This window comes from Dama dama, chromosome 14 (genome assembly GCF_033118175.1).
Source record: "Dama dama isolate Ldn47 chromosome 14, ASM3311817v1, whole genome shotgun sequence".
NCBI lineage: Eukaryota > Metazoa > Chordata > Mammalia > Artiodactyla > Cervidae > Dama > Dama dama.
Genome location: NC_083694.1, coordinates 40,155,356 through 40,167,916, shown reverse-complemented (window position 1 = coordinate 40,167,916; position 12,561 = coordinate 40,155,356). Strand labels below are relative to the sequence as shown.

The 12,561-nt window shown below is 55.9% G+C and overlaps 1 protein-coding gene across 3 annotated transcripts in view; it reads left to right on the top strand.

Annotated features, from left to right (window-relative positions):
- PEX14 (peroxisomal biogenesis factor 14) overlaps window positions 1–9,722 on the top strand; it is a 135,774-nt gene extending 126,052 nt beyond the window's left edge. The window contains exons 6-10 of one of the 3 annotated variants that reach the window (XM_061160423.1): window positions 2,423–2,525; window positions 3,697–3,794; window positions 7,109–7,200; window positions 8,885–9,131; window positions 9,466–9,722. In XM_061160423.1, the coding sequence (XP_061016406.1) occupies window positions 2,423–2,525; window positions 3,697–3,794; window positions 7,109–7,200; window positions 8,885–9,131; window positions 9,466–9,597 (672 nt within the window). In that variant the 3' untranslated portion in view covers window positions 9,598–9,722. Of the gene's footprint in view, window positions 1–2,422; window positions 2,526–3,696; window positions 3,795–7,108; window positions 7,201–8,884 lie in introns of all 3 variants that reach the window. The other 2 variants (XM_061160422.1, XM_061160421.1) reach the window with 2 other exon arrangements.
- Window positions 9,723–12,561: the final 2,839 nt, after the last annotated feature.

Here is a 12,561-nt window from a genome sequence, read left to right as displayed (position 1 = left end):
TGATCAGACAATAGTGACCACGTACTGACTTTGATTTGAAGCACGCGAGTGTTTTTTAGAAGATACAGAGCTGGGGTAGGTAAAATAGAGACAGAAGGTAAACTGGTGGCTGAAGGACTTAACCTCTGCCGGTGCTGCAGAGAGAGGTTCCTTTCTTTCTGAGCTCACCTGCAACTCCATCCCTCGTTTGGAAATTTAAAAAGAAAAGAATCTGAACTATTGGCTATACTCCCAATATAAAATAAAAAGTCTGAAGAAAAAAAAAGACTCTGAATGAATATCCAGACTCATTCCATAACTTTGTTTGGCTGTTCCACGCATCTAGTGAGGTCTTAGTTTCCCGACCAGGGATCAAACCTGTGCCTCCTGTATGGAAGCTTGGAGTCCTAACCAGTGGACACCAAGGGGATTCCCTCATGTTGTAACTTTTAGCACATGGAACATGTTTTCACATTGCTTCCTGGGACTCTTAATTTTTGACTGAAGTGAAGTTGATCTTTTCAGCGTAACATTTATTCTTGAAGTTGGAAGTTTCCACCTTAGAAATCGGGAAGCAGGATGTGGTGGGTCCCAGGACTGCTCCCTCTGACATCGTGCGTCTGCTCTCCCTGTGTGCTCAAAGCCTGTCGTCTCCAGTCCCTAAGTGCGTACAGTCACTAGGAAGGAGAAAAGGCTGAGACAGAACTCTCCATTCCTGTCCAGGCTCTGCTGAGCAGGACCCACCTAGTCACGTGGCTGCCCTCGGGCAGCCTGTGATCTGGTGGAAAGAGAAGGCGTAGCTCTCCTTGGAGTTGAGCAGAGATAGCATCAGTTGTTTCCACCAAGCTCTGATCTTTAGTCTCTGCTTTAAGAAAGAAGAGACAGAAAAGATCAGTCACCATGATGACACGAGAATTTTAAAAATGCCTGCTAAATTAAAAAGCAAAAAGAGAGGTAAGCTCTCATTTTATAAATACCTGAAGATTCAGGCTGGGAATGTGTTCTTTTCCTTGGAATTTTTGATCTTAGAAATGGAGTTTTTAGTCCATTACATTATAGAATTTCTTGACTTTCATACTTAGGAAATTTCCAACCTGGAACGTAAGGCTATGTTTGATGAGTTTCATCTAAGTTGTGGGTAATAAACTCACACAGTGGTTGGAAAACACTTTGTGAAATAAGAAGTGCTTCTCTACGTGTCCTAAACAGTGGTCTTCACTCAGGAGTTGCTCTTGAAATGAGCTCTCCCACAAACCCCTGTGAGAGACCCCATTTCCCTCCCCCAATACAGAAGCCTTAATGGAGTAGTTGCTGTCTTTTCCTGTCTGCGCCTCAAATGGAATGAGAACCAAGGTCTCCTTTGGTCACACTTGCCAGTTACCACCTCTGCCAGGCCCACACTGGGCACCCCTGGTACCGCCCCAGTAAGCCTGGCGACTGGTTTCAGGCCCCTGAGATGGGTGGGCACCGAGTCCTGAGATTGTGGAGTTTGGAGCCTGGATTCTTTCATCCAGCAATGCCAGTGGGTAGCTTGCTGTCCACCTCCACCCTGGATACCTCCGAGCTGGCCGCCAGTCAGCGGCTGCACCCCACCTGCCTTCTTCCTGAATGTTCAGGACTCCCATCCTCGCCTCGTCTGGGACCCCCACGTCCTGGGCCCCTTGTTTGGTTTGCTCCGCAGCACCCACTTCCTTTTGTCCTCATGGTCAGTTTCTCCCACTTCTGCCCCTTCCTCCCCCTCTGCCCAGTGTCTCCATTCTGGGAGAATCTGGCTGCATTTAACTCTTACCTGAAGGAAGCCTGTTCACAGCATATAAGACTTTTAGGAAAGACTGGGTGTGACCGCCTTAGACGGCTTCAGAATACCCACACATTACCTGCTCCTAGTGAAAGAGCCAGAGGCCCTGCAGATCTACTGTGGGTTTTGATTTTGTTTCTTCAATAATTTCTAAATTTGACTTGCTTCTTTCTGAATGGATAATTCGTTCCCTTGGTACAGGATATGAAAGGTTCAGAAAAATGTACCGCGAACTTCCTTCCCGCTCCTCCCTGGAAGCCACCAGTGGTACCACTTTCCTGTATAACCTTCTACAGTTTTATCATACAACTTCTAAAGTAGAATTCTGAGTATTCTTGGTCACAGAAACTCTCTCTATATAGCACCATTTAAAAAACTGAAAGAACCCAAAAGTACTCCATCGCAGTCAGTCAGATTGATTTTTTTGTGTCCCCATTCCCTCCTTTTGGTCCCGACTCAGGAGTTTTCACATGGTTCTACTCGCAGCCTCCTAACTTTCGGATGTCTTGTTCACTTACGGCGTTGGCCTAGGGTTTCCAAGGCCCAGGGGTGACAGAGAGGAAGTTGCCAGGTGGAATTGAAGAGCTGGTTGGGGAGTCACCCCAGGTACATACCCATCCCTCACGCATCCCCCACTCCCTGCAGAAGTACCTGCTCCCCCTCATCACGGGTGGCCGGGAGGACCGGAAGCAGCTGGAGCGGATGGAGGCGAGTCTGTCGGAGCTGAGTGGCAGCGTGGCCCAGACAGGTAAAGATTAATGACTCCATCAAGTCACCCCTCAAAGCCTTCTCCGAGCAGCCCCTTCTCTGCCCCCTCCCCTCTCCCCTCCGTCTCCACTTTATGTGGTGACTTCATTTATCTGCTCTGAGAATCTGTTCACATTTGCAAATGAAGCCGCCGTCATTTCGGTTTAATTTGAAATTGCTTGTTTACTGTCGGCGCGGCCTCAATTAATTATGTTTTTACGGAAAGGCTCCCAACCTCAGAATATTAATAAGGGGAATAAAATGACAGCCTTTCTAAGGGCTGTAAAGTTCATTTTTAATTTCTGCTTCCATGAGGTTTTCAGGGGGGTTTTCAGCAATTTCCCCCCTTCTCTCTAAGAATCCCATACAGGGTCAAGAGAGGCTGTAATTACTGCGGCTCCGGGGACCCTGGCCACCTCCTCTGTCATCGACTCCACGGGGCCCGCGTTCATTACCCGGTGCCCCATTGGTGGCCCAGATTAGCTGGGACCTGTTGCTCCAGGGGTGGTTTTTCCTCCTATATAAGCTTGTTTACTGGATGGAGGCTCAGAATCTAAAAACTTGGGCACAGAGAGAGCCGCCTGTCCCAGACTGGAGTCTGCCCCTCAGGGGCTTGTCTGTGTAGCCCCCGGAAACCCTCCGGGGCCCAGATCCTGCTGGTGAGTCTCCTTGAGACTGACAGTGGACAGGGCACTCCAGCAGCCTCGGGGTTGGGTAGGGAGGGCAGGAGGGAGCCATATGGAAACGAGATTAACGAGATTGGCAGTTTTTAACCACTTCTGTATGCTGTGGACCTGAGCTGTGTGTCTCCCAGGATCGAAGACTCTGCCTTGAGTTTTACAAGGACACAGTGAGGCCCAGGAGATGAGGGAGGCAGGCAGTCCCGGGGTTGGAAGAGCCAAGCAAATCATAAACAGATATAATTAGAGGGGAGAGGTTTTGGACGGATATACTGTTGACCATGGACAACTGCACAATAGAAAGATAAAGTAGAAATACTAGAGGTTAGATACAGTGCAGGTAGATTACCCAGAGTGCAGATGAATTATATGGATTGCTGGAGGGCGGGGGGATGTCTGCAGATAAATTAGAGGCAGCGGCTCATAGGTGTGTGGACAAAGGGGGAATCTTCATGTATCATTAACAGAGATGCGCCTGCTCTCTCCTCCCAGTGACTCAGTTACAGATGACCCTCGCCTCAGTCCAGGAGCTGCTGATTCAGCAGCAGCAAAAAGTCCAGGAGTTGGCCCATGAACTGGCCACAGCCAAGGTACTTGTCCCTGACCCTCCAGCCCCTCCAGGCTCTTCTTGCTTATCCTTGTGCCCAGTTCACTGCGCATCTGATGCCCTCTTCTGATGCCAGTTACACTGCCCTTGTGGAGAAAGGAGGTGGTCACCAGGCGGGCGATGTGGCATTCAGTGACAAGGGCTGTCCTTTCTGTCTCTGAGGCCCATACCCCTGACCATGGCAGCACATACTACAGCTCTGGTGGTAGCTAGCGTAGACACGGGATGGTCTCCACCTACAAGTTAGGTCACAGGCCCCAGCGTTGCCAAGAATAGTTCTGGGGAACAGGGTGGGAGAAGGGTGCCCAGGCCCTGGGCTAAAATGTGGCTGTTGGTGAGTTCTCTAAACCTTGATCTTGGGGTCCGGTAACCCCTGAAAGATGCAGACCCACCTAGGATGACCGAGGTGGGTTCATTGCCTCACTTCCCACATCTCGAGCACCCATGGCAATATCAGATCCTGGGATCAGACTGCCCAGGTTAAAGCTCTGTGGCATGTGCTTGCTGTGTCACCACAGACAAGTCACTTCCCATCTCTGATTCTCAGTTTCCGTGTCTGTAAAATGGAGCTGTAACCCTAGCTCCCTCATTGTGTGCACCTACTGGGAACAGTGCCTGGCTACTGTCAGCTCCCAGGATCACAGCTTCTTGGTCTGGGCTCTGTGCATGTGTGACATGGTGTTCCTGACACAGCCTGGCCTAGGAGACAGTGTTCCACAGCGTCCGCTGCCCTCCCCACTCCATCCCCACCTCCCGTGTAGCTTTCTGGCTGCTTCCATGCAACTCTGACCCCAAGGAGAGAGAGGTGGCTTCCTGCAGGAGAGCCCCACCTGAGCATACCGCTCAAGGTCCCTGTGCTCCTGAGAAAAGGGTGCCTGGGAACCCCCTTGTGGGGTGCCCCACCCACGGAGGTGCCACCTCTGCACGTGGGCATGGTTACCAGTGGCCACTGCCAGCCACCTCACACCCTCCCCGTGGGCGGCAGCCCATAAAGCAGCCAGGGAGGGGCTGACAGCCTGTGCCCCACTCTGCTCCATTATCTTTGGGAGCGGCGGCCTGCCAGTGGCCAGAAGCCATTCCGGAAATTGGAAAACTGTTTTCAGACCCTAAGCATTGATATTAAGACCACATGTTGCTTTTTAGAGGGGAGGGGGGCCCAGGATGGCGTTGGTGGTTGAGAGCTGCCCCTGGGTGTTTCTTGGGCTTGTTTCCTTGATGTCCCCCCACCCCTAACCCCTCTCATTCTCTCCACTGAAGCCAGGCTCACTGTGTGTGACTTCGGTTACCCCATAAACCAGAGACTTAGAGCTGTGTTTTCTCAGCTGTAATGTAAGTTTTTATATCTGGCTTCCAAACTCCTACTGCAGCACTGTAAAAAATTAAAAAGAAGAGCGTTAAGTAATTAAAAAACCTACATAAAACTGAAGGCTGGGAATTTTCTACAACTGTTTTTTTTTAAAGAGACTGGCTAAAAAGCCCCAGATGTCAGATTTTATTTCTAAATCCTGGCATCTGGCACCAGATGCGTTTGGAAATTTGAGTCCTTTGTCGGCCGGTGAGTGGAAATTGCTCCCTTGTTAATGGGCTGCGATAGCTTTCAGGGCCTCTGAGAAGCCAGCACAGTGGCTGCTGGATCTGTGCTGTCTGGTGGTCTGGAGCGCGGACCCTGAGGGGATGTGTGTGAGGGCAGCAGGCGTCTGTGCGTGCTCGCTCCAGGCTGCCCCCTTGTAGGGGCTTCTTCCTGCCAGGTTGTGCCCAGCCAGACTGCTTGCTGGGGCTTCCCTGGTGGCTCAGTTGGTAAAGAATCCACCTGCAATGCAGGAGACCCGGGTTCGATCCCTGGATTGGGAAGATCCCCTGGAAAAGGAAATGGCAACCCACTCCAGTATTCTTGCCTGGAGAATCCCATGGACAGAGGAGCCTGGCAGGCTACAGTCCATGGGGTCGCAAGAGTTGAACATGACTTGGCGACTAAACCACCATTAGGCTGCTTGCCTGGGTGGTGCCCACAGCAGCCCCCGCTGTACCTCCGAGCCCCCGCAGGCTGGCGGGAATGTGTGGGGCCCTCCGTTCTGCCAGCCTGGGGTTCCCCGCTTTCTCCTGAACTTGTGGTCCGGGGGTTTTGTGTCAGGTGGGAACAGTGGTGTCAAGGGGCAGGAGCCTTGCACCTGGAGGTGGCCTCTAGCCTGGAGGACCGAGTCCCACATACCTGAAATTGGCTCGTAAGTACCTCATAGGCACCTGGGCCACAGGCAGCTCCCTTTTGGGGGATCACTGTTTTGGCTTTCCTCTCCTCCGTTTATCCCAATAAGATTTGCTGAAAAAAGGTGTGGTTCTGTGAAGTTAACATGGAAAGTGGTGTCAAAATTCAAAGGAGAAGGCATGCGGAGGAGGCTGGCATTTGTCCAGGGTCATTGTGGCTATCCACCCCCCCACCCCCCCACCCCCGTGGGCCCACCTCCAGATCATTATCTTTCTCTCTGCTGAGCCTCAGGATCATCCCAAAGAGCGCATGTCAATGGGCTGCCTGGCTGGGGCTCCTGACTTTGCAGGCAGTGGGGCCTGATGTCATAGCAGTGTGGGGAGGGGGCACCCAGGTGAAGTCTGCCTTCAGGGTTCATTAAGAATGGGGGCCAGGGGATGGGCCAGGCAGGTGCTCAGGTGTCCCCTTGACCCTCCACAGCGGCTCCAGGTTCCAGGCCCTGTGGTTGGAGGTGGCTGCCTGTCTTATCCCCAGGGCTCCTGTGGGTGTGTGTGTGGGGGTGTGATCTCTGCAGGGAGAAGGTCTTAGGTGGAAGGAGTAGTTGGTGTAGAGATGGAATATATCTTCTTAGTTTGGTTTTAATGGAACGTTTCAGACACGCATGGAGTAGTGGGCCACTCAGTGAACCCCCATGCTCTGGCCACACAGTGCAGCCGCAGCCTCGGGCCTGTCCTGCCCGAGGTTATTCTGAAGCATATTCCAGACGGCATATCATTTCACACTGCAGACACTTCAGTTTGTATCTGTAAAAGATGAGGGCTCTCTTGTTTTATTTTTTCATAACCAGGATGCCAGTTACACCTGAGTACATGTCATGTTTCCCTAAGATCATCAGCTATCCAGATAGAGTTGGGAGGATGTTTGTTTTAAGGGAGTTGTCATTTCAGCAGAGATCCAGGCAAGCAGACCCCAGAACGGGCCGCAGCAAACCTTCCCGAGGGGGTTGGGTCCTTCTGCCGTCCCAGCGTCTGAGTTTGGAGGGGTGGGAGGGAGGTGCCACACTGATCCTCAATCCCCTTTGTTGTGACTTTCAGGCCACCACGTCCACCAACTGGATCCTGGAGTCCCAGAACATCAATGAACTCAAGTCGGAAATTAACTCCTTGAAGGGGCTTCTTTTGAATCGGTAGGAGCTGCAAAGGCGTGGGCTTCTGTTCCTCTCTCTGCCTGGGACTGGGGAAGGGGGCTCTTGGGGCCCATCCAGCTGTTGCTGTTGTGGGTGGTGATGGGGCATCTCCTGGGGCAGGGGCGCCCCGTGTTTCCCACCCTGGATTGAGCTGTGTCATTCAGGCATGGAGTTTGGGAATCTCCCGCGATTCTACCTACCCTCCCCGGCAAGTCCCTCCCTCCCCACTTTAGGAGTGACCATCTGAAGGGCCCACAAGAGTTTTGAGATACAAACAGTTCTTGGCCCTGTCCATACCTGGTCAGGGACAGCTGGGGCCAGAGCAGGATCTTGAGCAGAGGAGCGCATCCCCACCTTCCGGGCAGGGTCACTCTCTCTGTCCTGAGTCCTGGGAGCTCTCAGTGACAGCTGGGTCCCAGAGAAGGATCCCCCGCCCCGAGGGCCAGGCCAGGGGTCTCTGTTCCCGCTCAGTTTGAAGGGCAGAAGAGATTGATTTCAAGGCAGAAGATTGCGCAGTGCCCATCCCCCACCCCTGGCTCCTGTGGTCTCACTGTGTCATTCTGCAGGGACAGCACCAGTGCAGCCCCAAGAGGAGGGTGACCAACTTGTCCAGGCTTGCCCAGGCCTGCCTGATTTTAAAGCTGAAAGTCCTGTGTCCTGGGCCCCTGGGACAGTTGGCCACCCCACCTGCAGAGCGCCCTGGGGCTTAGTAGGTGGCTGAATGAGGCGACACTTCACTCTAGGTCCAGGATGAGGGGCTGGCAGGGTCTTGTGGTCACAACCAGAGTACCCAGTTCTCCAAGTCACCCACGTTCAGGCTCTCTCTGGGGACAAAACTGTGGCCTTAAGAGAGGTGTGGCCAAGCTTGGTGTGCCAGCGGGCTGCCCCTCGGGGACGTGGGGAACACTGAGGCCCTGGTGATGGGCTTCACGTGGCAGGGTCTGAGGGGAAGGACTGTCTGGGACCAGAGCTGGCAGACAGCCCAGGAGGCAGCAGGCCTTTGTCCTCTGGTCTCAGGCTGGGGTGGTCTGGTCCCACCTGTCCTCGAGCTTGATTTCCAAGCCCTGGCTGCCAGCCCAGGGCTCAGGGCGGGGATACAGGAGTGGGAGGGGAGAGCTGGCTCTTCTGTCAAGTGTTGAGCTTGGAAGTTTTCTAGAAAAGTCCAGGTCTGATGTCTCTGACCCCGTGGCCCAGGCCAGGCTCTGCTCTACCCATCTTTGCTCAGACCAAATTAGAGTGGAGGCCCAGGGGTCTTGGGTTCCAGGATTCTGCCCTCAGCCCTTGCTCGCTGCCCCTCCCAGGGCTGGAGACTGGACACTGCTGTGAGGACCGGAGGGAACAGGCTCTGGGGTATGGCAGGCTCCCCAGGGCCAACTGTCCTGCAGCTGCCAGGGAGGGTGGGCCTGGCCCCGGGCAGAGGGACCACGGATGGCACCCTGAGTGGGAAGGGTACTCTCCGGGCAGCCCTGATGCCTCTGGCTTCTATCTCAGCTTCTCTAACCTCAAGGGGCCAAGAGGCCTGTTTCCAGAGGAAGGGAAGGGAGGGCAGCAGGCGTGTGTGGCGGAGCCCCGTCCTGTCCCCTGTGGGCTGGCCCTGGCCCTGCTCACCGTCCACTAGCGTTGGGGTTCCGGAGGGACGGCTCTGCTGAGGGCAAACCCGGCAGTATTCTCCCTCCTCTACCAGGAGGCAGTTCCCGCCCTCCCCGTCGGCCCCGAAGATCCCCTCCTGGCAGATCCCCGTCAAGTCGCCCTCGCCCTCCAGCCCCGCGGCGGTGAACCACCACAGCAGCAGCGACATCTCGCCCGTCAGCAATGAGTCCACGTCGTCCTCGCCCGTGAAGGAGGGCCACAGCCCCGAGGGCTCCACGGCCACGTACCACCTGCTGGGCCCCCAGGAGGAGGGCGAGGGGGTGGTGGACGTCAAGGGCCAGGTGAGGATGGAGGTGCAGGGCGAGGAGGAGAAGAGGGAGGACGAGGAGGACGAGGAGGACGAGGACGTGAGCCGCGTGGACGAGGAGGACTGCCTGGGGGTGCAGAGGGAGGACCGCCGGGGTGGGGACGGGCAGATCAATGAGCAGGTGGAGAAGCTGCGGCGGCCCGAGGGTGCCAGCAACGAGAGCGAGCGGGACTAGGCGGTATGGGGGCGGGGCCCGGGGCGGGGCGGGGCCCAGGGGCGGGGCGGGGCGGGGCCTTGAGCCGGGCAGGCAGAGCCTGGCCACCCAGACCGCCCCGGTCAGACAGGCCTCTGACCTTGATCTCATTCAGGTCGAGGGCTCCGAACTCTCTGGGCTCAAGCCCCTCAGCCCCCTCCCAGACAGACGTCCGGTCCAGGGGCTCCAGCTGAGCGTCTTAGCCAACCTAACACCGTGCATGACAAGAGGTAGTTTTATTACCTGACTCCTGACCCTCGCAGAGGGGGAGCCTAGGGGACCCGGCGTCTGCCGGCCCCTCCCTCTGCCCCGGCCCCTTACTGCTTCTCACCAGTGGCCACGGGGGCCACACTCGTGATTCCAAAAGCGACGGCCCTGCGCTCCGCCCCCCCCCCCCCCCCCCCCCCCGCCCCGGGCCCCCAGCCAGGCCCTGCCCGGCGATGCCGCCCGCGTGTGCTTGTCGCAGCCCCGGCCTGGTCACCCGCCACACGTGACAGCGCACTGCTCCCGACCGCTGGCTTGCCGCATGGTGGCTCTGCTACCGCTCTGGGGAGATGTCCCGCCCCACCAGGACCAGGCTCGGGGCCCTCCTGTCTGACCCCGCCCTGCCCCCAAACGTGTTCTTTTGTGTGATCAGGTAATAGGTATCAGAATATGATCTGACTGTATATAATTGTAATAAATACAAGTTGTCACTATTTAATTCCTGCTTATGGCTCCCTGTGTGCTCACGGCACCCCAGGCCTGGGGGTGGATCTCGGCCAAGGCCACACCAGGTGGATTCCAGGATGGGGACGCGGGGGCAGGCCCAGGTAGCCCTGTGGTGGGCCTGCCTCCCTTGTCCAGTCCCCCCCACCAGGCAGGTGTCGCCACTGCTTACCCACAGTTGGAGGGTGTCGTCCTGGGTCTGGAGTGGCTGCCGCAGGGCGACATTCCGCCCCAGGAGGAGAAGGGACCTCACGTTACTGTATATAGACCTGGTGTGGAGTGTGATGAGCTCGCCTTCCTTAAATGGATGCGTGTGCTCCCAGGAGAGAGTGTCTCGTTCCCTCTTCCTCCCCCGTCTCCACTCCCTCTCACCCTCCCTGTCTCCCTTTAACCTTCACACAGCATTTAGCTAAACGCAGGAAAACAGCACAAGATGCTCCTTCCGGGGAGCCCCCGGGGCTGTGGCCGTTGGTGCAGGGGTCAGAAGGCCTGGTCCCACCCTGGGCCTTGTGTAGACACAGGCTTTGGAGACAAAGTGCGGGGACCGTGGAGGTGGAGCTGCAGCGGGTATGTACCCTCTGGGGAGTGGAGGGGGCTGAGGCCTCCTGACCCACTGCCGGCCTCCCACCCACACAGCTCTGGGGAGGGAGGAAGCCACAGGCCGAGAATGAGACACTTGGCAGGGGGGTGTTCTGTCTCAGAAAACATTTCCACTCTCACCCAGGCCCCTTTTTCGGCTCCTGCAGCGAGCTCCTTCCTAACTCTCAGGCAGGGGCCCTCACCCTGCCTCTCTGAGTGTCCAGCCTGCTCCCTGGTTTCCCAGGTTAGGTCTTTGATGCTCATCACCTCACATGGTGTTCTGGCTTGTGCTCCCCAGGGACCAGCAGAACCCCCACCCCTACCCCCTTCTGAGTCACCTCTGCCTCTTGCCACCCCCACAGAAGCCAGGGTTCTCCATCCCCAGGGCTCCCCACCTCATCTGGATACAGGACCCAGTTTTTGGGATTCATGCAGGCAGACCTGAGATCACAAGCAGAGAGGGGGCTGCCTGCTGGGTCAGAAGCACCCCTTGGCCTCGGGGGCTAGAGATGGGGTTCCCCCAGACCTCCTCGGGGAATGGAAGCCTGGGTCCTGTGTGAGCCATCTCGAGCTCTGCCCCTCTGCTTGGTGACATTTCTCATGGCCTCTCAGTTTGCAGAGGTCTCTCTTGCAATGGGACCAGACAGGGGGTCAGAGGACAGATAGCCTGGGACAGAGATGCAGCCAGAGCTACTGGCATGGGGGCCGCAGGGCATCGCGGGGCACGCCTTCAACGTGGGGGGTCAGGGGTCTCTCGGGTCCCTAAACTCACTGTGGGAGAGAGGGACGGAAACCTGGGCCTGGGGGACCATTGCCCTGTGGGTCTCGAGCGACGATTTCAGCTTTTGAGGACAGAGAATCTGGCGTGATTTCAGAGAGGAAAAAAAACCCCTCCCCAAAACGGCGTGAGTGCTGCCTAATAAAGGCAGCTGCTGGACGGAGGGAAAACAGCCCTTTGAAAAAAAAAGCCTTTCATTAGAAAAATAATGCATTTCATCCAAATAAGGTAAAAATATTTGGAATGGGGCAGAAGTGAGCAGCAGGCAGCGCCTGTCAGGCCCTTTCTGGAAGGGAGAAGATTATTAAACTCAATTACAAAGTATTTTCGTAAAGTGTCTTTTAAGAGAAAACTCACCCTGGTGCTCAGAGGCTGCGGGACGGCCCTCTGGCCCCCGAGGTCTCGCCGGCTGCCCCGGGTGTTTGTGGGCTCTGCCTTGGGCATGGTCCTCCCTTCGGCAGCCCCCGCTCCCCTGCTCCTTGTGATGCCCCCAGAACAGGCGAGGCAGCCGCTTCTGCCCTGTCTTCCCTGGCCACTCGGCTTCCTTCCGCGAGGGCTGAGCTGTCCGTGTCCTGGGACACCCTGGTGGGGAAGGGAAGCGTTCTGAGTGAGGGGAGAGGGATGCTGAGCTTGTAAAATGTTCTCTTTTTCGTACTGTGGAGGTTCATGTCAAGTGTTCAAACAATCCAGCCCATATCGAAGGACTGGAGGGGACAGAAACTCCTCTTGGTTTCACAGGTGTGTGGTTGTAATCTGTCTCTCTTTCTCTTTTTTAATAAAAACGGGAAGTTGCTCTTCAGTGTTGTGTGACTTGCTTGTCTCCCTGAAAGTAAAGCATGTGTGTCCATGGGGCACACATCAGTTGGGAGGAGAGGGCTTCTCTGGAAGGTGCCTCCCCCAGGACCCAGCCAGGACTCAGGTGCTGCTGCTTCTCGGGCTTTGGCCTAGAACCTGCCTCTCCTCTGGTGAGCCCTGCCTCAGACCCAGCCCTGCCTCACCCTGCCTCGCCCCGCCCCTGCTGCAGACCAAGACCCCGGTTCTGCCCACAGAGGACGGAGGGCAGCAGATGGGACTGGCCTGACACCTGATCCTCAGGAGTGTACTTAATCCTTAGTGTTTCTTCACCTGTTTAGAATTGTTTCTGCC